Source organism: Aquarana catesbeiana, linkage group LG12 (genome assembly GCF_042186555.1).
Source record: "Aquarana catesbeiana isolate 2022-GZ linkage group LG12, ASM4218655v1, whole genome shotgun sequence".
NCBI lineage: Eukaryota > Metazoa > Chordata > Amphibia > Anura > Ranidae > Aquarana > Aquarana catesbeiana.
In genome coordinates this window covers 102,092,760-102,118,554 of record NC_133335.1, presented here as the reverse complement: position 1 = coordinate 102,118,554, position 25,795 = coordinate 102,092,760, and the positions used below count along the sequence as shown (strand labels likewise).

General features: G+C 41.8%; 1 protein-coding gene across 4 annotated transcripts in view; it reads left to right on the top strand.

Annotated features, from left to right (window-relative positions):
• Positions 1–24,446, top strand: part of GDF5 (growth differentiation factor 5) — a 249,629-nt gene extending 225,183 nt beyond the window's left edge. For 2 of the 4 annotated variants that reach the window (XR_012236915.1, XR_012236916.1), the window contains exon 3: positions 22,966–23,092. Coding sequence is in view for 1 of the 4 variants with exons in the window: in XM_073608230.1 (XP_073464331.1) it covers positions 18,864–19,494; positions 22,966–23,825 (1,491 nt within the window). In the remaining 3 variants the exon portion in view is untranslated. Of the gene's footprint in view, positions 1–18,520; positions 19,495–22,965 lie in introns of those variants that run through there. The other 2 variants (XM_073608230.1, XR_012236914.1) reach the window with 2 other exon arrangements.
• The last annotated feature ends 1,349 nt before the right edge of the window (positions 24,447–25,795 follow it).

The window sequence follows — 25,795 nt, the reverse complement described above, 5'->3', positions numbered from 1 at the left end:
TTGCTCTATTTAAATTTATTGCTTTTTGCAGGATTATTCATGTACACCCTGTTAGATCACATATGTTGCTATTTATGGTTTACCTTTTCATTAGACACTTTTAGTCTTATCTATTTATAGTTTTGATATTATCAGATTGTGATTTTTTATCCTGCAAAAATTACACTTATTGTTTCACCAGTGAATTTGCACCTATCACTCATCTATTTCTTGATTGTTGCACTAATTATCATAATTTCGGATAGTTTACAAGGATATGTTTTAATTTGGATTCATTTATTTGAGTAGTGGTTCGAAGATCTGTTTAACTGTGGAGTCTGTGGTTCTAATTTTTCAATAATTTTTTTCAAATAATTTTTACTATTTATTTCAGTGGATCTTCAATTTATGTACATTTGTATGGGTTATTTATAAACAGCGACCAAGTATTCCCATTTTGTGATTTCTTTAGTTTTTTGTTTTAGTTATTTCATTTTTTGATGCAATACTGGCTTTTCTGTGACCTTTGATTGCACAAATTAGTGGAAGATCAAGCATTAGACATTATCGATACCTGGAGATCTGGTTATGTAACCTCTTGGTATGGTTTGGAGGTTTTACATATTATAATTAGCGCCGCAGATTTACCCCCCTTTTTTAGCAATTGTCTCTAGGTGTGTGAACACTATTATTTGTGGCTGCTATTTCTTCTATTTTTGACGTTGTTGAAGTTATTTTATATTTTTTTATTGTTGGCTTTTTAATATTTAATATATTGGTGTGCGCACAAGTACCTATCATCTTACTTTTGTCTTGCATACACACGGCCCCATAAACGTTGTCGGGAATTCCGATCGGCAAGATTGCGCTGACGTACAACATGTACGACGGCACTATAAAAAGGAAGTTCAATAGCCAGTGCGCTACCCTTTGAGCTCATTCTGCTAATCTCGTGTTAGTAGAAGTTTGGTGAGAGACGATTCGCGCTTTTCAGCCTCGTGCTTTTCAGTTCGTTACTGCTCCTCCGTTTGTGCTTGTGGGTTCATATCTGTTTTTCAGTGTGTGTAGTCAGTTCATATCTGTTTTTTAGTGCATTCTTGTCTGTTCTTTCTGATTTTCAGCTCGCTCTTCTCAGGCCTTTCTAATTTTCAGTGCGTTCTGTTAGTTCGTTCTGACCAGCCGACCGTTTTGAAGCCATATTGCGGTTACGTACTCTTCATAGAGTTTGTGCTATGCAGGGGCTTGGTGTTGGGGTTCTTACATTGACCCAAACCCAGTCCATGAACAGGGCGAGGAGGAGTTCAGGGACGAAGAATTGGTTGCTCCAGTGTGACCAATTCTCGCACATGCCTTTGTTGCGTGAGATCCAGGAGAATAATCCTGATGATTTCAGGAATTATCTCCAGATGACGGACCCCGTTTTTCACCGTCTGTTGGCTTTGCTATCCCCCTATATTACGAAGCAGGACACCTGCATGCGGCAAGCCATCACTCCGGAACAACGGCTCATCGCCACCTTGCGGTACTTGGGGACGGGGAGAAGTCTGCAGGACATCAAGTTCTCGACAGGCAACTCCCCCCAGGCTCTGGGAATCATTATTCCAGACACCTGTTCTGCCATCATTCAGGTTCTGCAAAAGGACTATATGAAGGTAAGTTTTCTCCTTTAACATCACATTCTGTGTATTTTGTGTTTGCTAATGTGTTGTATTTATTTCATCATTCCCTTATTACCATGATTGAAATATGCTGGGAATGTCCCCTTTGTCCTCATGCATGCTGGATGCTTTTAAAGTTCCATTTTTGTCCTTCATGCATATCTGCCTTCACTAACCTCCCCAGCATGCTATCCTGGGCCCATACACACCTAGCCTAGTCACTTAACAATGTATTTTGTCAGCTCCATTGTAGTGCTTTACCCTAAACTATTAGATTGTAAGCTCTTCTGAGCAGGGCCCTCTTAATCCTCTTGTATTTTATTGTATTATAACTGTATTGTCACCCTTTTATATTGTAAAGTGCTGCGTAAACTGTTGGCGCTATATAAATCCTGAATAATAATAATAAACACCCCCTAAAATGTGTCCAAATGTTATTTTTGTCCTTAAATTCAGGCATAGTGCAAGAGGCTTTTTTTGGGAGGGCCCAAACTCATTTGGAACCCTCCCTCCTGCCCCAACTGCTAAGTCAACCGATACCAATCCTCTATCTGCTGACCTTGCCAAACCCATACACACTATACCTACCTCTTTTGTGTTCATATTTATGGATGAATTCACCAAAGCATGTAGTGCAAGGGCCTGCCTGAATACTTTCAAATGGTACTGTTTAAAGTTTTGTTCTCCTATTATCTTGATAGGTAATTGCAGAATGTAAAATTGTGCTTCAATTTGTACAGTGTGTATTCATATTTTTGTATTATGACACTTCTTACCTGTCCAGTGGGCTGCCAATAGTGTAAGTAAGGAGGGCCTGGCCAAAGTAAAATACATTATTCATGCATTCAGCTCTCAATGAAGTGGAGAGGGTTACCTGCCCAAAACATCTCCCCCCCACCATAAAATGTTTACAATGGCCCATCAGAGGGTGTGAGGAATCTGATAAGTGGACCTTATACTTTTGTCTTTAATACTCCTTAAAATAAATGTTGTACTGATGTTGGCCAAGAATGTTTGTGTCTAATCTGCTTGCAAAGTTTATGTGCAAAAGTACAAATTTTTTTTCTCTTATTTGACTCCACAGTTTCCCTTAACCCCACAGGAACTGTGGAGGAGCAATCAATGGGAAACATGTCCACATCGTCCCACCCCCCAACTCGGGGTCATACTTCTATAATTACAAGGGGTTTAATAGTATAGTGATGTTGGCAGTGGTCTCGGTGACATAAGAGTTCCTGTATGTGGACGTGGGGAAGAATGGCCGGATGTCGCATGGTGGAGTCATCACCCAGATGGAGTTTTACAGACAGCTCCAGAACGGTGGCTTGGGCTTGCCATCTGTGGAAGACAACCTGGCTGGTCTTCCGTTTGTGTTTGTCGCTGATGAAGCTTTTGGTCTGGGAGACCATCTGATGAAACCATTCCCGAAGAGGACCCTCACCCCGGACCAGAGGGTTTTTAACTACCGGCTGGCCAGAGCCAGAAGAGTGGAGGAGAATGCTTTCGGCACAATAGCCAGCTGGTTCTGCCTATTTCTAACACCCATACACATGGCGGAATATAAACTCAACCATATAGTGCTTACCTGCTGCATTTTGCACAATTTCCTACATAAAAATGCTACAAACTATGTGGCCTCAGTTGGGCCTGAGGCTGGATTTCCAGATCAAGCAACCCTAACGGCACTTGAAGCTGGCCGTCCTGGCTTGCCCCCCCAAAGCGCCTGCAAAGTCAGAAAAAAATATTTGGAGTACTTTGCAGGTAGGGGGACCATTGACATGCCAGCAATAAAACTTTTTTTTAATAATTTTTTTTTAATGAACTAATATTTAATTTGATTTACTGCTTGTGTTTCTTTTAGCAGTCTCATAGGTTCTCCAATGGGCTTTTCTTCTTGGACATTTTCTTCAATAGTGCAAATGTAATTTACAGTTGCAATAAAAAGTATGTGAACCCTTTTGGAATGATATAGATTTCTGCACAAATTGGTCATAAAATGTGATCTAATCTTCATCTAAGTCACAACAATAGACAATCACAGGCTGCTTAAACTGATAACACACAAAGAATTAAATGTTACCAAGTTTTTATTGAACACACCATGTAAACCTTCGCAGTGCAGGTGGAAACAGTATGTGAACCCCTAGACTAATGAGATCTCCAAGAGCTAATTGGAGTGAGATGTCAGCCAACTGGAGTACAATCAATGAGATGAGATTGGAGGCGTTGGTTACAGCTGCCCTGCCCTATAAAAAACACACACCAGTTCTGGGTTTGCTTTTCACAAGAAGCATTGCCTGATGTGAATGATGCCTCGTACAAAAGAGCTCTCCGAAGACCTACAATTAAGAATTGTTGACTTGCATAAAGCTGGAAAGGGTTATATAAGTATCTCCAAAAGTCTTGCTGTTCATCAGTCCACGGTAAGACAAATTGTCTATAAATGGAGAAAGTTCAGCAAGGCTGCTTCTCTCCCTAGGAGTGGGCGTCCTGTAAAGATGACTGCAAGAGCACAGCGCAGACTGCTCAATGAGGTGAAGAAGAATCCTAGAGTGTCAGCTAAAGACTTACAAAAGTCTCTGGCATATGCTAACATCCCTGTTAGCGAATCTACGATACATAAAACACTAAACAAGAATGGATTTCATGGGAGGATACCACAGAGGAAGCCACTGCTGTCCAAAAAAAAAATTGCTGCACGTTTACAGTTTGCACAAGAGCACCTGGATGTTCCACAGCAGTACTGGCAAAATATTCTATGGATAGATGAAACCAAACACAACACTGTGTGAAGAAAAAGAGGCACAGCACACCAACATCAAAACCTCATCCTAACTGTGAAATATGGTGGTGGGGGCATCATGGTTTGGGGCCGCTTTGCTGCATCAGGGCCTGGACGGATTGCTATCATTGAAGGAAAAATGAATTCCTGTCAGATAAGTACTTACCGAGGCCGAGATGCCGAGAGCAGTTCGCCCTTGCCACTGCGCGCACCCCGTCCCCTGGAGATGAAAGAGGGAATGGGTGACAATAAGGAGCACGGGCCACCAGCAGGTATGGGTCCCTTGTGGGAAACTGCAGAGCCGGGTCTGGGGATGCAGGAGTCCAGGAACCGGTGGAAGTCCCGTTGCTGGGTGGAGCAGACAAACTGTAAGCAAGCAGAGGGTCAAACACAGGCAATAAGCAAGACAAGTCCCTAGAACAGGCCAGGGGTCAAACACTGGTATCAAGCAGACAAAGTCCGTTAATCAGGCCAGGGGTCAAACACTGGTATCAAGCAGAGGAAGTCCGTTAATCAGGCCGGGGGTCAAATACTGGTATCAAGCAGAGGAAGTCCGTTAATCAGGCCGGGGGTCAATCCAGGAGAGAGGCAGCATGGTAAGAGCAGTCCGGGTCACAACAGGAGATCAGGTGAGCATCAACAGGAAACAGGAAGCAGGAAGCAACAGGAGCTGCAGAAACCAGCAACCAGTCTGGGTGCTGGAGCTGATTTAAATAGCCCCGCCAGAGTGTCACGGTGGGCGTGCATGAGTCACCGCGCGCACCCGTGTGCTATCGCGCACGCGTGCTCGCCGCTCCATCGGGCCACGCGCACGCATGCGCCAAAGCACCAATCCAGTGAGCACGCGCCCAGGGACAGGATGAATGTGACTGGAGAAGACCTTTCTCTGACAGTGCCCCCCCCAAGGGGCGGACTCCGGACGCCCAGACTAGACATCAATTCAGGATGTTCCCGATGAAAAGCTTGGATTAAACGTGGGGCATGGAGATTCCTAGCAGGCTCCCAGGAATTGTCTTCAGGAGGGTACCCCTTCCACTAAATTAGATATTGGAGCTGTCTGCCCCTCTTCCTGCAACTCAAAACAGACTCCACTTCAAATTCGTTCTCCCCATCCACTTCAACAGGTGGAGGAGGAAGTTCCTTCCTCCCAGGGAAAGGGCTGGCCACCACAGGCTTAAGCAGGGATGCATGGAAAACTGGGTGTATTCTATAAGATGTTGGTAGTGCCAGCTCAAATGCCACGGGGTTGACCATCCTCTTGATTTTAAAAGGCCCGATGAACTTTGGCCCCAGTTTCCGTGAGGGCAGAGGTAATCTGAGATTTGTGGTTGCCAACCAAACTTCCTCACCCACTTTGAAGATTGGATTTTCCTTCCTTCCTCGGTCATACTGTTTCTTATAATTGACCTGAGCTTTCCGTAGAGTGTCTTGAATCCTTTGGATGTTAGATTGAATAGAGCCTATCCGATGTTGTACGGCAGGAACAGACATTTCAGGGAGGATGTTAGGGAGGAAGGGAGGATGGAATCCAAAGTTTGCCCGGAAGGGTGTTTGGTTTGTTGCGGAGTGAACAGAGTTGTTATAGGCGAACTCCGCATATGGTAGGAGAGTCGCCCAATCATCCTGTGAACCAGAACAAAAACATCGGAGGTACTGCTCCAAGGTTTGATTTGTCCTCTCCGTCTGGCCGTTGCTCTGAGGATGGTACGCAGAGGAGAGGCACATTTTAATTTCCAGGGTCTTGCAGAGCTCCTTCCAAAACTTGGAGGTAAATTGAACACCCCTGTCAGAGACGATGCTCTTGGGCACACCATGGAGTCTGATTATTTCCTTGAGGAAGATATTAGCTATATCAGAAGCAGAGGGGGTGCCCACCATGGGTAGGAAATGTGCCATCTTGAAGAGGCGATCAACTACGACCAAGATGGTGGTAAACCTGGCCGAAGCAGGTAAGTCCACAATAAAGTTCATTGACACTTCTGCCCACGGTCGTTCCGGGATGGGCAAGGGTTTGAGTAGACCCCAAGATTTGGTGTTTAGACCCTTATTGCATTGGCAAGGTAAACAAGAAGAGACATAGTCTTTACAATCCCGTCTCCACCCCGGCCACCAAAAAGAACGGGAGATCAGTTCAATAGTCTTCCTTGTTCCAAAGTGGCCTGCGAATCTGTGATCATGGAATGTTTTGAGGGCTAGAGGCCTTACATCCTGTGGAACAAAAATGTTCTCTTTGGCCCAGAGCAGCTAAAAGCATATGTTTCAGGAGCGGAAAGGCGGCTAGACGAGGATTTGATGGAAGTCATTAGATCAGATTGGGTGACTCCAAGGAAGTTTTGCAGAGAGAGGATGGTACTAGGCACAGTGATCTGAGGAGTCTCAGAGAACATCCGAGAGAGCGCATCCGCTTTTCCGTTCTTAGAACCCGGTCTGTAGGATATATGAAAGTTAAATCTAGAGAAGAAGAGGGCCGAGCGGGCTTGTCTGGGCCTCAGCCGTTTTGCTGTCCTGAGATACTCTAGATTATTATGATCGGTGACGATTATAACAGGATGAGACGCCCCTTCCAACAAATACCTCCACTCTTCTAAGGCAAACTTGATTGCCAACAGCTCCCTGTCACCTACATCGTAATTGAGTTCTGGTGGACTCAGTTTCCGGGATGCAAAAGCTACAGGGTGAAGAATGGCCTTGGGCCCATGTCTCTGGGAAAGAATGGCTCCTGTAGCAATTTCTGAAGCATCCACTTCTAACACAAATGGTAAAGCCGGATCAGGATGTTGTAAGATTTGTGCAGAAACAAACAAGGTTTTGATCTTGGTAAAGGCTTGTGACCATTGTGACCATTGGAAACTGTCGTGTTGACGGGTAAGTTGAGTGATAGGTGCCACAATGGATGAAAAGCCACTAATAAACCTTCTATAGAAGTTAGCAAACCCAATGAACCGCTGTACCCCTTTTTTATCTGATGGAGCCGGCCACTCTTGAATTGCCTTGACCTTTTGTGGGTCCATTGCGACCCCATTGGTGGAAATGATGAATCCCAGAAACTGCACCACAGTCTTCTCGAATTCGCATTTCTCGGCCTTGAGGTATAATTTATGATTCCTGAGTATGGTAAGGACTTTTTTAACGTGGACTCGGTGAAGCTCGATGGTGGCAGAGAAGATGAGGATATCGTCTAGGTAGACGACTAAGAAATCGTCAAGGTATTCTCGGAAGATGTCATTAACTGATGTTGGAAAGTGGCCGGGGGAATTGCATAACCCAAAAGGCATCACCGGGTACTCATAATGACCAAACCTGGACCTAAAGGCGGTCTTCCACTCATCCCCGGGCCGAATCCTGATGAGATTGTAAGCACCCCGAAGATCCAGTTTAGAGAAGATCTGGGCCGACCGAAATCGTTGGAACAATTCGGGAATGAGTGGTAGTGGGTAACGGTTCTTTACCGTTATGTTATTTAGTTGCCTGTAATCCACACACGACCTTAAGGACCCATCTTTCTTCTCTACGAAAAAGATACCAGCTCCAGCTGGCGAAGAGGAAGGACGGATGAAGCGTTTTTCTAAATTTTCATCAATATAATCTTTCAGGACCTTCAGTTCGGTTTCTGACAGTGGAAAAATGCGGCCAAAGGGGACTTCTGAGCCAGGAAGGAGGTCAATGGGGCAATCGTAGGGCCAGTGAGGCGGTAGGCAGTCCGCCTTCTGTTTGTCAAATACATCCCGGAACTCAAGATATTCTGAAGGGACGTGTTGGAGATTGTCAGGCATGGGTGAAATGGCTGAGCAAATACCAGGAGCTGGGGTGAAGCAGTGCTGGGAGCAGTATTGAGAGAAGGATACTTCCTTGGTCTTCCAGTTAATTTGAGGTTCATGCGCCTGGAGCCAGGGCAGGCCTAAGATTACAGGAAAGATAGGTGAATGGATAAGGTAGAAACTCTTGATGGCCTGAGTCGGTGGAGGTAAGGATGGGCTTCGTTTCTCGGGTGATGGGTCCAGAACAGGGAAGAGACCCATCAGCCAAGTGTACCATGGAGGGTTGAGTCTGCCTGAAGAGGGACATTTAGATTTTGGGCCAGCGAGATGTCTAGGAAGCAGCTACAAGCTCCGGAATCAATTATTGCTGGCAGACGGGTTTCCTCTTCCGGTAGCTGTAGAGAAATAAGGAGAGAAACATAAGTCTTGGGTATACCCATGGATCGGTAATTCACAGTGTCTTGTGGGTATGACTTACTAGGCCTCACTGGACAGCTACGGAGGAAATGACCGGAACCTCCACAGTACAGACACAGTACAGACACAGATTGGATTGGCGTCTGCGTTGCCTTTCTTCAGGAGTCAGGGGAGCACGGACCAGTCCGAGTTGCATGGGCTCGGCTTCAGGAGCCGAGGAGGTAGCAGCAGTAGGAGGTGGAGTATGGATAGGCATTGGCCTGAAGGGGGTCCAACTAGGTCTTGGCCCTTTGAAAACGTTCTGCGCGTTGCTCACGTAAACGCCTATCCAGCTTGGTGGCTGATTGGATTAGTTCCTCTAGAGAGGCTGGGGTTTCTATCCTAGCCAGTTCATCCTTAAAGACCTCAGACAGACCTTGACGGTATTGGTACCTCAAAGCAGACTCATTCCAACCTGTGTCGGCTACCCACTTGCGGAATTCCACTGTGTAATCCTCTATGGGCCTCTTTCCCTGGGAGAGGTCATGCAGGGTTGCTTCAGCGGTAGCAGTGCGTTGTGGATCGTCATAAAGTTGAGCCATGCTCTCAAAGAAGGTATCAATAGAATTCAAGACAGGGCTCCTTTGTTCCATCAGACTGTGAGCCCAAGCTTATGGCTCCTCAGCTAGAAGAGAGATAACAAACCCCACTTTTACTGTGTCAGAAGAAAAAGTCCTGGGCTGGAGGGCCAGATAGAGCGAGCAGGCATTCTTGAAGGCTCTGTATTTTTTACGATCCCCTGAGAAACGCTCAGGTGTAGGGACCCTGGGCTCAGGGAGCGCCATAACTACCATTGAGCTTGCAGTGGGCTGAGGGGCGGAGGCCCCACTAGTAGGTGCGGGAGCTGTGGCTGCAGGTAGAGGCAGACTGTATAGTTGCTGAAGGTGGCTGTCAATTTGGGTATAGCCCTCTTGTAGTTTCTGGACTGCGTCAGTGAGGGCTGAGACCTGCTGGCACAGGATCTCTAAAGGGGAACGCGCTCTGTCGGCCTCAGACATCTGGCTGGTTTGTACTGTCAGATAAGTACTTACCGAGGCTGAGATGCCGAAAGCGGTTCGCCCTTGCCACTACGCGCACCCCGTCCCCTAGGGGTTGAAACAGGGAATGGGTGGCACTAAGGCCGGGGGTCAAACACTGGTATCAAGCAGAGGAAGTCCGTTAATCATGCCGGGGGTCAAACACTGGTATCAAGCAGAGGAAGTCCGTTAATCAGGCTGGGGGTCAATCCAGGAGAGAGGCAGCGTGGTAAGAGCAGTCCGGGTCACAACAGGAGATCAGGTGAGCATCAACAGGAAACAGGAAGCAGGAAGCAACAGGAGCTGAAGACAAACCAGTAACCAGTCTGGGTGCTGGAGCTGATTTAAATAGCCCCACCAGAGTGTCACGGTGGGTGTGCATGAGTCACCGCGCGCATCCGTGTGCTATCGCGCACGCGCGCACGCCGCTCCATCGGGCCATGTGCATGCATTCGCGCCGAAGCGCCAATCCAGTGCGCACGCGCCCAGGGACAGGATGAATGTGACTGGAGAGGACCCTTCTCTGACAATTCCCAAGTTTATCAAGACATTTTGCAGGAGAACTTAAGGCCATCTGTCCACCAGCTGAAGCTCAACAGAAGATGGGTGTTGCAACAGGACAACGACCCAAAGCATAGAAGTAAATCAACAACAGAATGGCTTAAACAGAAGAAAATACGCCTTCTGGAGTGGCCCAGTCAGAGTCCTGACCTCAACCCGATTGAGATGCTGTGGCATGACCTCAAGAAAGCGATTCACACCAGACATCCCAAGAATATTGCTGAACTGAAACAGTTCTGTAAAGAAGAATGGTCAAGAATTACTCCTAACCGTTGTGCACGTCTGATCGGCAACTACAGGAAACGTTTGGTTGAAGTTATTGCTGCCAAAAGAAGTTCAACCAGTTATTAAATCCAAGGGTTTACATACTTTTACAACCTGCACTGTGAATGTTTACATGGTGTGTTCAATAAAAACATGGTAACATTTAATTCTTTGTGTGTTATTAGTTTAAGCAGACTGTGATTGTCTATTGTTGTGACTTAGATGAAGATCAGATCACATTTTACGACCAATATGTGCAGAAATCCATATAATTCCAAAAGGGTTCACATACTTTTTATTGCAACTGTATTTGATACAGGAGGTGACAATCTCTTCTTCAGCTAACTATTATGTTGTGGGTCTGCTACGCACACACGTTGCTTTTGTTGTTAATGTATGTAATGCATTAATGATACAAATAATCATCCTTTTCAGCACCATGAATTAATTGTTTGGACTCCCTAAAATGGCCTGATTGGGCAATTGGCCAATTTCAGAGCACTGTGGGGGTTATTTATTAAAGGCAAATCCACTGTGCACTACAAGTGCACTTGTAGTGCACAGTGGATTTGCCTTTAGTAAATAACCCCCATTGCCACTGTAAACACAAACTTACTCCAAAAGCTGGTATTGAGCATTGAAAGAAGAAACCACACATTGTTGAGTATGAAAACATTTTACTCTGTGCACATTCATATGTGCGTTAGAAAAGAGTTTTTGAACAAACCAGCATCTTTGGTGTAAAACATTTTAATGGCTGACATTATAAATATCCTTTTTTTGGTTAAACAGGCATGTTTAAAACCATAACATACACAACTCCGGAACTTACAAAGTTCAACTTTGAAAAAGTGAAGCCAATATCAGACATTAGTATGTCCAAACTGTGTTGATCTTGCCTTCATTAGATGGGGTGATGTTACCCCTGTAAAAGCCAAATTTTGAAGATACACACAAATTGGGAGTGTGTATTTCCCTCCTGATCCCATGCCTAATGTCAACATGTGCTAGCTCCCATCATGGGGGATCGGGACGTATTTCAGGGGTGCAACCCCTTCCTCTCACCTACTTGAGTTGCGAGGAAGGGGTTGCACCCCCAAAACGCGTACATTGATATCCCGTGATGGCAGATAGCACATGTTGACACACTGTGTGCATCTTCAGAATTTGGCTTTTAAAAAACTTTAAAACTTGATTTAAAATAAAAAAGTCCTCGACAAAACAGTACAATTTTTGTGCGTTTTAGATTCTGCGTAAAACATCAGTGATGTTCTTCATTTTTTGTTGAACATCATTGATGTTTTCCTTTATCTTTTCAAAATCATGATTGCACACCATGATCTCCCCGATGAGGACATGTGCACTTGCACTGGTGAAATGAGTTTCTTCTTCCACAACATCCACATCACCAAAAATTAAAAAACACACCATGTATTATAAATATGCAGTCATACCTGAAGGTGTGGTCTCAGACACTGACCTGTTGTGGTCACTATTTCAACCACGTCATGAACCTCTCCTCCCTCCACATCTTCAGGTTGTGGTGTGGTGACTTCCCCTTCTTTAGGAGGTTGGGGGTCCCTGGTGTCCTCAGATGTCCCGAGTCTTTTGTCCCCTATGTGAATTAAAAAAAGGTATACTTAGCACACAGGTATTTGAGGCAAGAAATATGAATATGAAAGATTGCTTGGAAGTGTCGTACAATTGTCTGTTTTGGGAGAGTTCCAAGCTGAAGACATGCATTTTTCCCTTTGTTAAAGCTGGAATACTTACCTTTTTTGGTAAAGTATCACACATGTAGAAACCTCTAGTTATCCACTGGAGCACCTGTGTGGGACACCCTAAAAAAGGGTGTTCCAGTGTCCCACACTAGTGCTCCTGCGTCCAGATGTGTAAACAGCTGCTGAGTGTCCTCTCCTTACACTGAATCAAGTTTGCATTTCATTCTAGTTACAAACTTCTTTTAATACAAATAGGCCTGAACAAATGTAGTTAACCTGCATTTGCCAAAAACATCGTATTAGTGGGCGAACGAATGATGTTTATTACGAATGATTACTGTGCCCACAAACCTGAAACTTGACATTTTAAACTGTACAATAGTATAAAGAAAAGCACATGGAGCAGCATGCAATTAATAATAATATGAACACACGATAAAATACTTTTTTGCAGCACTCTCTTAATTCTTCTGTACTGATCCTGCTCCCTCAATTTGAGGTCTGACCATCGTTTCCTCAGTTGATCCTTGGATCACCCTACCCCAAAATTCTTCTGCAGACTTTTCACAACTTTAGTCATGATTTTGGCCTTTCTCACATTTGGGTTTCTGTATGGTCCATATTTCCCGTCATAGTTGGCCCTCTTCAAGATGTCCACCATCTCTACAAAGGACATATTTGAGGCCTTAAATCTCCTGGAATGGGACGTTTGTGGCTCCGGGCTTTCCACATCGTTGCTGCTCTCCTCTGCACGCACCTGCTCTGTCTCCGCCATGTCTCTCCCACTGCGCAGAAAGAGAAGGGGCAGGGAATATACTATAAAGAAGGTCAGGGGCGGGCGGAGTTTCATGCATGCGCAGTGTATATTAAGGGTAATGAGCGTGCGTCGTACGTACGATCTGTGAGCGGAGGACGGAGTAGCGTAAGCCCTGATCGTGCTAACGAAGGTACAATTTTAACTTGGGGCATCAATGGCTTATACTACTTATAGATTAAGGCCTATATTGGGCAAGATTAGAAGAGTTTAAGCCTGACATTAGGGTTTGTCTTGTGTTGTGTCTTGCAGAAAAAATGGATAGATTCAATGATCATGACTTCCTCCCTAGCTTCATTGATAAATACAGGGAGCTGCGCTGTCTGTGGCAGGTGAAACACCCTTTTTATATCAATAAAATAAAGAGGAAGGCAGCGCTGGATCAACTGTTGGAATTGATGAAGCCGGTGATTCCCACGGCAACCATCCCCTATCTGAAGTGCAAAATTGGTGGTCTGAGGAGCACATATAATAGGGAGCGCAAGAAGGTCCAGGATTCCATGAGATCAGGAGCAGCAGCAGATAACGTTTATGTACCCAGGCTCTGGTACTACGACAAACTGCAGTTTTTGTCAGACCAGACTGAAATCAGGCCATCACTCTCAACCCTTCCTTCCACTCTTCCTTCCACCTCTGATCAGGCTTCAGAAGTACAACCTGGGCCTTCCACCCAGGAAGATGTGGCGGAGCCCAGCTTGAGCCAGGTATAGCATTGTTCAACATATTTCTTGAGCAAAATTGAATGATGTTAACTAGATGTTATTATTGAGCACTAATTTCTGATTTAACAAAGTGGTTTACATATCAATAGACAGTAGTAGCCAAAAAATGATTGGGACAAGAATGAAAAATGCTGGGGTCAGAATGATAGTCTTTTCTGTTTGTTAACATTCAATTTCCAACAGTCATGTGCTAAAAATTGTGTGTGATTGATGACCAAAAAACTAAAACTATGTCCCATTTTCATACACAGGAAAGTCTCAGCCAGGAGGAGGCCGTGGAAAGTCTCAGCCAGGAGGAGGCAGGTGAAAATGGCAGCCAGGAAGTGGCCGTGGAAAGTGGCAGCCAGGAGGTGGCCATGCCCAGTAGCCTGACCGAATCGCAGGTTCCTCCCCTCCGCCTTCCAACAAAAAGGTCCAGGAAGGGGAGTAACATGGAGGAGTCACTGCTTTATTTGATTCGGCAGGCTACTGCGGCCCTCAGAACCACCCCCAATCTTCAAGAGGCCTATGCCTGCATGGCAGCCAGCAAAATGCAGGAAATGGAGGTGGGCCAATGCCTCATTTGTGAGGAAATCATCTATCAGGCCTAAATAAGGGGGTGATGGGCGAACTCACAAAAAAAGTCATGTATGCAAGTTGGACCATACTCCTCCTCCACCTCCTGCCACAACTCCAACACCACAGCCACAGTCTGGAAGGAAGTGTGCAGGGAAGTGTTGAGAGTGATGGCCTGGGTTTGGTCTGGTCTGGCAAAAGACGCAGGCTGTTGTAAGACCACAGCCTCGGGACATATATGTCATCTGCTGCTGCTCCCGATCTCTTGGAGTCCTGGACCGTATTGTGCTCCCTATTAAATGGACTCCTCAGGCTACCAATTTTACCTGTCAAATAATTGATGTCTGCCCTGGGGTACAAAGGCTTCGCCAATTTCAACAGTTTATCCAGCGTTGCCTTCCTCTTTATTTTGTTATGACCCCTAATAAATGTCTATTTTATTTTCACAAATACTTGGCTATGTGTTTTAGTTCAAAAAGGACAGTTTGTTTGAGTAGGCAGGTACATTTCAAAAATACAATGTCAAATTAACAAGGGACACCAACACCAACTAATCTCCTTGAGGTTAAAAAATATAAGATAATAATGGTGTTGTGGTAACTTGATACACAAAACGACAAAAAATATTTTGGAGATCTTTATAAAAATAACATTAAAAAAATAAATCAGGAGATCTTTATAAAAAAAAAAAAAAAAAGGAGATCACTATAAAAAAAAAATAGAAACATTACCCTGGAGATCTGGTGAAAAAATAAATAGATTATTCAGGAGATCACGAGAAATAATAAAGAAATACATTGGTCAGAACTCTGTGTCAATATCAGCAGCAAAACAACTTCATTTATTCTAGCATTATAAAGAAGAAGCGAATGCGCTGCGTTAAAAGATTAAAAAATTTGTGCTACCTCCATTACGAACGCTAGCTACCTCCATTACCGAGCGCTTCCATCTCATACTTGATTTAGAGCATGCGTCGGAATTGTCTATAGACGCTCGGAAGTTACGACAATGGATTTTGTTGTTGAAAAATTTGAGATCCAGCTCTCAAACATCTGTGTCGGAAATTCCGACACGAAATGTCCGATGGAGCCTACACACGGTTGGAACTTCCGACAACAAGCTCACATCGAACATTTGTGGTCCTAAATTCCGATTCTGTGTATGCGGCATTAGCCTTACCCTTACACTGGAGGAGTTTTTCCCCTGGCAGCTAGGGGCGGCACTCTGCTCCAGCAATGCCCCTTCTTGACTGGTTTCTCCAACATCACGCAACAGAGCATACTTATTGTGATGTTCCAGCCCAGGACTGAACTCCTTGATGCTTTCCCCTCTACCCAGCCTACCCAGCCTGAATGTCACCCAAGGCTTATATGCAAATTATTGGCCATAAAAAGGGTATGGGGGCCCAGGTACTGCCCTGGGGGACATGTCTGAATGCAAACATTTTATTTAAAAATGATTGTTTTTAACCACTTCCGGACCGCTGCACACCGATATACGCCCTAACTTTGAAGAGGGATATCTTTGTTATGGCAGCAGTTAGCTGCCATAACCCTGGTATCCTCTTCTTCGGCCAGCTGTCCGGATTCTCCGCGAGATCACTTTTATGGGAGGCGGGAGAGGGGCCCCCCTCCTGCCACGCTCTGGTGCCCCCCGCCGCTTACCGAAGCTGGCGGTAGAGGCGGAGGCAATCGGATGCTTGTCCTTCCTGGGTATGGAGATAAGTGAGGGGAAGATTGCCCCCACCTGTCTCCATACCATTGAAAGGTGGAAGCGACGTCAAAATGTCACTTCCACCCATAGCTCTTAAAGGGACATTTTTTTTTTTTTCAAATGACAATTTTTGTAATGTTTTTTAATTGCGTTTCAGTGTAAATATGAGATCTGAGGTCTTTTTGACCACAGATCTCATATTTAAGAGGTCCTGTCATGCTTTTTTTCTATTACAAGAGATGTTTAAATTCCTTGTAATAGGAATAAAAGTGACACATTTTTTTTAAAGAACAGTGTAAAAATAAAAGGTAAAATAAATAACGCCTAGCCCACGTGCAGAAGCGCCTGCATATGAAAATGATGTTCAAACCACACATGTGAGATATTTCCACAATCGGTAGAGCGAGAGCAATAATTCTAGCCCTAGACCTCCTCTGTAACTCAAAACATGCAACCTGTAGAATTTTTTAAACGTCGCCTATGAAGATTTTTAAGGGTAAAAGTTTGTCTTAATTCCACAAGCAGGCGCAATTTTTAAGCGTGACATGTTGGGTATCAATTTACTCGGCGTAACATTATCTTTCACAATATAAAAAAAATGGGCTAACTTTACTGTTGCCTTATTTTTTAATTCAGAAAAGTATATTTTATCCAAAAAAAGTGTGCTTGTAAGACCGCTGCGCAAATACGGTGTGACAGAAAGTATGGCAACCACAGCCATTTTATTCTCTAGGGTGTTAGAAAAAAATGTATAATGTTTGGGGGTTCTAAGTAATTTTCTAGCAAAAAAAAACTTGCAACAACAAATCTCAGAAAGAGGCTCAGTCCTTAAGTGGATAAAGGAGCAGTGATTTTAATGATGCTTAAAGTGAAACAATAAAAATACAAAATTCCTTTAAATATAGTGCCTGGGGGGTCCCCTTAGTCTTCCTGTAAAGTAGCACATCTGCAGCATGTACAGAACACGCTGCAGCAAAAATGACATTTCTAAAGAAGAAAAAAATAGTCAAATCACATTTAAATTGACTCAGTTGCAATTGCAGGCTGGCAATATAAAAAAAAAAGAAAAAAGGGAGTGGCCACACCAGAATAAAAAAAAAAAATGGCATGGGGCCCCCCCAAAATCTATACTAGATGAGCGAGCGCCCCCCTCTCCTGAACCATACCAGACCACATGCCCTCAACATGGGGGGTGGGTGCTTTGAAGCCCCCTCACCCCAAAGCACCTTGTCTCCATATTGATGGGGGCAAGGGCCTCTTTCGGACAACCCTGGGCAATGGCTGTGGGGGTCTGTGGGCAGGGGGGTTATCGGAATCTGGAAGCCTCCTTTAACAAGGGGGCCCCCAGGTCCCAGCCCCTCTCCCTATGCGAATGAGTATGGGGTACATTGTATCCCTACTCTTTCACCAAAAAAAGTGTCAAAAATATAAAAAACACTAGACAGGTTTTTAAAAAAAAATGGGGGGACATTGGTTTTTTTAGTATTTTTTAAAAAAAAAGGACTTGTCAAAAACTTGTCCAGTGTTTTTATTTATTTTTAATACCTTTTTTTTGGTGAATGAATAGGGGTACAATTTACCCCTACTCATTCACATGGGGGGACTGGGATCTGGTGGCCCCCTTCTTAAAGGGGTCTTCCAGATTCTGATAAGCCCCCTGACCACAGATCCCCCACAACCACCATCCAGGGTTGTCAGGAAGAAGTCCTTGTCCCCATCAATAGATAGATAGATAAAACTATAATATAACTATAATATAATAAGAATTTATATTTTACACACAGACTGCAGGGGACACTGCTGCTTAATGTCACACTGGAGTAAAACCTCTGGGAAGAAAAACATCTGGAAAAGCATGGCTGTATTTTATATGAAGCAGAGACATTTTTTCCTCTTAAATTCTCATTTATTCAGTGCTGCGTAACTTAATTTTATAGAACATTTTATAAAGTATTTTGAAAGTGCTATGGCATTACCACATTAACATGTAATTTAATTTAACTTTTTTTTTATTTTAATAGTTTAAACTCTCAGGCCAAAAAATGTTATAAGAAAAAATAAGAAAACTAATTGTAATAACATAACTGCTTGTTATCTATGTATCTAAGAGACTAAGTAGTTATTAAGTGTAGTGGTATTATACATGTTCTAATTAACACAAAAAAAGATTAGTAATGTTTATGTTGTAATTCCCCCTAGGTTCATGTAAGGTTAATGCAGACCCTTTGCCTCTTTAAATGACATAATTTGACGTTTTGGTCCTACAGAAATGGTTTCACATAGTTTGACTCATGTTAATGGAAAGGTTAAAGATTTTTTTTTTCTTCAAGAAATATATCGCACTTAAATTAGTTTAGACAGGATGACATCAGAGAGTAATTAAATTGGTTTTGGTTGGAATTCCGGTTGCAATTCCTGAGTTCAGGTTTGTAAAAGATTTCAGAGCACCTGCAAGACTCTGTGTGTGAAATATTTTCACTGGAAAGGATTCAAATCTTTAAAAAAGGGTTTTACACAGAGGCAGCATTACGCCATTCTTCCTCCTTGGAAAAAAAACTCTCAGATTTAAACAAGACTCCTTCAAGTATTCAGACAGTTTTCAAGCAGAAAAGCAGGAGGTAAACTTCACCTTTCAGGAGCACGTTCTTCACAGCTGCTCGGCGGAGAACATAGATTACAGCTGAATTCATGTTAGTTTTCACTATGGGACTGGAGAACGACATTAAGCAAACAGATTTAAAGAAGAAACTAAGAAAGTTGTTCCTGCTAGCACTGGTTTTTTATTTGTTTCATGTTGCCGTATGCCAATTTGGTGGACCCTTTGCTTTTTCTTTCTTCGGTGATGTTCAAAGGAAAATCAGAAGATGAAAATACTGAGATTTATCCATTTACTACTTTGGTATCTGACTTGGGACTACCTGAGTCTTGTCCCCTTGTTGTTGGGCCTTTCCGAACAAGGACACACTCACCCAGGACCTAAACTAGAGCTTCCAATTGCAGGAGGGAAAGAGAAGACTTCTTTATTGAAGGCCAACACAACTAGGTCAGGAAATGTTGGCCACGCAGTAGGTGCTGCAAAAGCTAGAAGCAAGAGTACAGTTGCCCAAACCAGGGTTCTCCTAGCTAAAAATGATGAGGCAAAGAAGGAAACTTTGAAAAGACCCACACCTGAAACAAATAATGGCAACACTGAGAATAAGCAGCCTGGGGAGAAAATAGTGAATACAAGGCCATTGCTAATTGGTGGAAAGGCCTCTACCAAAATTGTCAATGTCCATGCAGATTCTGCTGGATTCAAGCCTAAAAAACCTACAAACCCAATTACAGAGAAAGAACAAAAAGACACTTTTAAGCACCCCCTTATTACTCCTCATGAGTATATGTTATCACTGTACCGAGCTCTATCTGATGCTGAAAGGAAAGGTGTGAATGGAAGCCTGAAACTTGAGGCAGGGTTAGCTAACACTATCACCAGTTTTATAGACAAAGGTCAAGGTAAGATAAATCGGCTCCAATGCGTGCTTTTAAAAATGTTTGCCAAAGACAGTATATTTGTTGCAAACCATACCAGTCTTCTCAAAATCAAAGTTCATGAAAAAGTGTAGAGGTGTTTTTTGTGGCAACCAATTTAAACTGAAATATTACTTTTTTATTAAACAGTTTAGTATATTCAAACAAATGTACTTATGAAATGCTTTTGGTTAGGTTGGTTGGCCGGTTCCTTTCTTTGCAACATACAAAAAGAGAATTGTTTTAGAATACTGCAGGTGAATAATTGATAAAGCTTTCTGAAAAAAAGTTTTTTAGATTTGTAAAAAATCTTTCAAAAATCTTTCCTACTTTTTTGTTTTGTTTAATACATTTTTTCCTAATTCTTTTATTATTCCAATGTTAATGTTGCCTTTTCTAACCTCTTTCATGATGTAAATTTTTTAAGCATTTTTGTTTGTGTGTATCTATCTATCTATCTATCTATCTATCTATCTATCTATCTATCTATCTATCTATCTATCTATCTATCTATCTATCCATCCATCCATCCATCCATCCATCCATCCACTGAGAAGCATCCTTTTTTGTTGTCAAACTGGGAATACAGAGATCATCAGTTATATTATGCAGAATTTGAAAGGAGTATCCATTGTTTTTTTAAGCAGGGAAACATTCATCATCTCTATGACAAAGATTACCTTTAAAATTGCTAGCGTCAAAGTAATATAGTCTATAGGTTGATTTTATTTGTTTCTAATTAAGAGCTGCAAGGTTATTCAGCCGAGAACTGTATGTGACCGTATAGTTTGACAGAAATCCTCTCTGCACCCATATGAAAATAAACAATTTGTCTGCACTTCTGATGTAACAACCCTAGCAGCAAAAAATCATTTCAGAAACAGACAAAACATTGTTCTAAGAGATGGAAGAGAAGTTTCTGAATTGCAACCTACATTATGGCTTTTGCTTCTCGTGAAGGAAGGCAACTAAAGTACATGTTGGTTTAATGTATGAGGGTTTTAATATGACTTCTTTGCAGATAAGTAGTGGTTTTGGGTATTTAACAGACTGTGAATTCATTCGGTATTTTAATATTTGAGGTGGCACTATTTTATAAGACACCGCTCATTTCCTGTCTAGTTCTCAAAGTAGACTACACAGACTGTCACTTTTACTAGCAATAGGTCACAAAGAAAAACACCTGTTGCGATTACACTCTGATGGAAGTAGCCACTCCCTGGCTTTTGTGTCGCATACTAAGCCTAGCATAGTACAACTAAACCTCTTCACACTGGGTCATTACCCTTGAACTAGTGTGCAGCTTATGAATCAAGAATGACTTCTTCCATCAGAGCCTAAAAAGGTGATTTCCTTTGATACAAACTCCCTTTAAGCCATTCAATGTTAGCTAATATAAAGCAATAGGTTGCAGTAAAGTTATTTAAAAATCAGATTAGTTATTATATCTCCATGCATGTGCAGGAAATTATATATATATGGGTTTTTGACAATGGTAATAAGTTCTTTTTAAACCATAATGATTAGTTTTAAATGCTACAGGAAGTTTTTAATTGCTTAGTAATTTTAGATTTATATCTTATTGTCAGTCGCCATATTTGCAACACACAGATTTCAACATGACACAAATAAAACATTTGTCAGTAAAATCAATCAAGCCATTAAAAATCTCAAATGTAGTTTGGTGCCCTTTTAAGTACTAAGCTATTGTGCCGTGTATGCTGAAAGGCCTAGCAGAGGTACTTTCAGCAAAGCATTGTATATTATAAACACCTGTAGCTAATAAAGTGCCCAGAACTTTGGATCCTGCAGGGCAGTAAATCATGTGAATTTCCCCATTATATAAGCCTTTAATCATAGCAGTGAAAACAAGCAAACAGATTCCGTAAGATCCGTGCCTCGAGTGTAGAGTAGATTGATGTTCCAATAACAGAACCTGATGACCATAAAGGCAAATTGTCCATGTGCTAATGAGTGTACTTAGTACCATGGGGCGGACGCATAAAGATACGAATTTCATTTTCTAGACCATGTGACACAGCCGGCTGTCGATGGAAATTATTATTAAACTTTAAGCAAAATATTAAAGTGCTCGCAATAACATTTGCCTACACATTTTTCAGTGTTTAAGGGACTTACCAGTTAAGAAAAAGTTGGGACAGTGGGAAACATTATTTGATGCACTGAACTTCTGTCCAGTTTATGAGGCATCCACTATGTCTGTTTTAGCAGCCCATCAAAGGCTGCGGGATAGCTTGAATTGTTCTTTGTCTCCATAATGAAAAACCCAGTAAACCTTTTTTCGTGCTTGCATGTGTTTTATGTGTTTGTATTTGCTAAATAGCTTAATCACAGAACTTAATAAAAACAATAATAAAAAGACAGATTGGTTCCAAGCATGCGATTCCACAATGCTCTCGTCAACTTCATCACAGTTGCATGAAGGTATTATGGGGGTGTCAAAAACAACACCCTATTGCAGTGCATTGAAAACCTGTTTGACTATCTTGTGTAATTGCAAGTATAGTCACAGGTTGTCTCAAGAGACAATACTGATGTTTTCTACAGTTTATTTGCCTATAAGAATTCATAGGAAGGAATTCTTAGGAAGAAGCTTTCCTTAAATTTGGGTGGTTTAGTCTTTTGAATTGCACTAGTCTTTGTGCTGCCTTAATGACTCCCGATTGTACTATTCAGCGCTAGGCATCTTAGCTATCTGTCTTACCCTCCTTGTTTTTTGGCTGATGTCACATTCCTTCACGTCTTTAAACATCCTTAAACCTGCAGGCACCCATTGTATGTGTGTGTATATCCAGTCAAGTTACTTAGATGAATTAAAAACTATTAGTGCATTGTTTTTTCCAATGACTTTTGACTATTTACTAAAGGCAACTAAGCTGTCCACGTTACAAGGGAAGTTGAAATTTGCAAAGGAATTTGCCCCAGTGCTTAGTGAATGCGGTGATGTCTAGATTTTCAAAGAACACCCAAGCATTTTTTGCTTGCACATTATTGGATGATGGAACTCGGCATAGCTGCATCTGATACACCATGCTCTGGGGCAAATCCTCTTGCAATGTGAACATCCTATGTGCTTTAGTAAATCAATCCCTTGAAGTCTAGGCTAGGTGAAATAATATTAAAAGTATTTTCATAAACAGTATTATAAGTTCCAACTATGACTTAGTCCATGAAATTTGATAGGATATACTCTTCTGCAATTACTGGAAAGCAGACATGTATTTGAACTACAAGTAATTTAGGCATCATTCAATAAAATAAGGCCTAGATATTATTTTGTAAAGGGATGCATCTTAATTTTTATAAACCGCATGTAAATTGGTCATATTGTTGCATTAACGTTCTACTTCAAATTTAACACCTTTTCAAAATTGTATTTTTACAGTATTCTGAATTTTCTACCTATAATTACTGTTAACTGTTTTTTCTTTCAAGATGAGCGTCTGGCGGTGACAAGAAGACAAAAATACATTTTTGACATCAATGCGCTCGAAAAAGATGGTTTGCTGGGTGCAGAATTGCGTATTCTAAGAAAGAAACCCACAGATGCCAAATTCCAGCTTTCTGGAAAGTTTTCCCAGATAAAGTTGTACATTTGCCCAGCAAATAAGAGGCCAGCTACTCTTTTGGACTCACGGGCACTTAGTAATAGTGATACATCAAAGTGGGAAGTTTTTGACATTTGGAAACTTTTCAAAAACTTCAAAAACTCTGCTCAGCTGTGTTTTGAACTAGAGGTGTTGGAAAAGGGCAAGCCTGTTGACTTAAAGACTGTAGGTTTTAACAGAACTGGTCGTCCAACCAACGAGAAAGCAATATTTCTTGTCTTTGGTAGGACAAAGAAACGGGACTTGTTCTTCAATGAAATTAAAGCCAGGTCTGGCCAGGATGATAAAACTGTCTATGAGTATTTATTCAACCAAAGAAGGAAAAGAAGGGCCCCTTTTTTAGCCAGAAAGAGGCCAAATAAAAATTCAAAAGCAAGATGTAGCAAGAAACCCCTTCATGTCAACTTCAAGGACATGGGGTGGGATGACTGGATTATCGCACCTTTGGAGTATGAGGCTTTTCATTGTGAAGGACTTTGTGAATTTCCATTGAGATCTCATCTAGAACCTACAAATCATGCAGTAATTCAAACACTAATGAATTCGATGGACCCAGAATCTACTCCCCCTACCTGCTGTGTTCCAACAAGGCTGAGCCCAATCAGTATTCTGTACATAGACTCTGCCAATAATGTGGTCTACAAGCAGTATGAAGACATGGTTGTTGAATCTTGTGGCTGCAGGTAGCAACAGCTGCTAAGACATATTGACCTAAAAGACATATAAGCAAGAAAATAACATTGGATGCAGAGTTAAAATGCACTTTTAAATATTACCACTGTACAGAATGCAATATTTTTAAATTCTTGGACTATGAATCTATATGACATGGATTACATTTCTGGGTGAAAACTATAATATGTACAAAAGTAAGACTTGAGAATTAACCAATTAATTATAAATCAGAACAAGAAAATATATTTAGAGGTTATCATGCTAAAAGCGTAAATCGACGGCAATCTATTTGTTCTATTTTTTTTCCTCACAAGCGTCAATAGTATGCAAAAATACTTTTAAAGTGAACTTTTATCCTTGAATGCTTATATTAAGAAACATGTTTTAACCTATATTGGTGGCTGTGGTATACTATATATTACTGTATTCTAGAAGACAGACATTTTGTGGCACCTTATTCAGGCCATTCAGTATGTATAAAGTGAAGTATTGATGATGATCAGTTATGTAAATGTTAAGTTTTATTGACTATTTTCAAATTATATGATTGTAAAAAAATTATGAATTTCTAAAGGTGTTCTTTGGTATTGCAATTGTTACTTACCAAATACTTAGTAAACTCATTTTTAATAATGACTGCATACTTTCTGAAGCTAGAATCTTCTAAAGCCAGTCAGATCATGGATATTACCGGATAGAATAATCTCCTATAAAACATACGTAGGAAAATCAAGGCTTCCTCTTATTATCAAAGTTCATTACTTTTGATGAATGGTAAAATTTCCTACCTTAACATGAACATATACCTTGCGTTTAACCACCTTAAATAGTCATTAAAAGAAAAAAAAATTAAATTTGAAATGTGTAAAATACCATGACATTTTCAAGTGAAATAATTATACGTATGTTTAGTTGAAATAAAGAATAACAACATGGGGTTGGAATACATGACAATTCTTAACTGTAATCCAATGTCCTGCACATATCTATAGCCTGCTAAAACGTGCAGATGCCTGTTGGGAGAGGGAAAACAGAAGATAAGTCTTTGTTAGGATGGCTTATTCGCTCAGAAGGCCAGTCTGACAAAACCCCTGCCTCTTGGTCTTCCTTTCCCAGCAGGCACCAACAACATTGTAACAAAATACAGAGATGGATCTGGAGACTCAGCCAGAGGTTTTTGATGTATGCATTGTGTATGGCCCACCCTTGCAGACTGAGCAATGTAAAACTGTAAAAAAAAAAAAGATTTATAGTTAAGAGTTTTTGAGGGGTAGACTTGAAGTGTTACATGCCTGTCAGCATAATTATAATTGCAATAATTTTCTAAAACCTTATTTAAGAGTTAATAATAATACAGTAAAGGTCTTATCTACTAAGACATGCAGATTATAGATGGTGTCACATAAACCATTCATACACTGTCAAAGTCAGTCATTTTCTTACAGTATCCTTTCATTTTGAACCAGTTTGTACCAGTTGAGTACTCCACCATAAAGCTATCATTAATAAATTGACACCCACATATCTTTTTTTTGTAGATAATGGCCAGTATCATAATCCAGTTTATTTTACTTCTTTTGCTGCTTAAAGAAGATTTTTACTCTCCACCCCCCCTGTTTTTTAAGCCCCTGCTTACCTGGTGGTGAATTCTGCTAAGTTGAGATACTCACCCACTCAACAGATCCAGCATTGTCCAGCTGAGATCCTCTTCTCTTCTGGAAGCGATCGTTCCAGCGGCACCATGTTTTCCTGTGATGTTATCAATAGGCTGCTGGAACACCTCCCGATGACGTGCTGACAGGCCTGTCCCCTTCTTCTTTCCCCAATGAAAGTCTATGCCTCCTGGGAAATGTGACGTGCATATCCCAGGAGGCAAAGGGAGGTGAGAGCATGTCATCCATCTAAGCGATTGACTCACAAGGGTTGGTAGGGACAGATTTTGTTTTTAAAAAAGGGCAAATAAAAAAACAGCCCTATTCCTG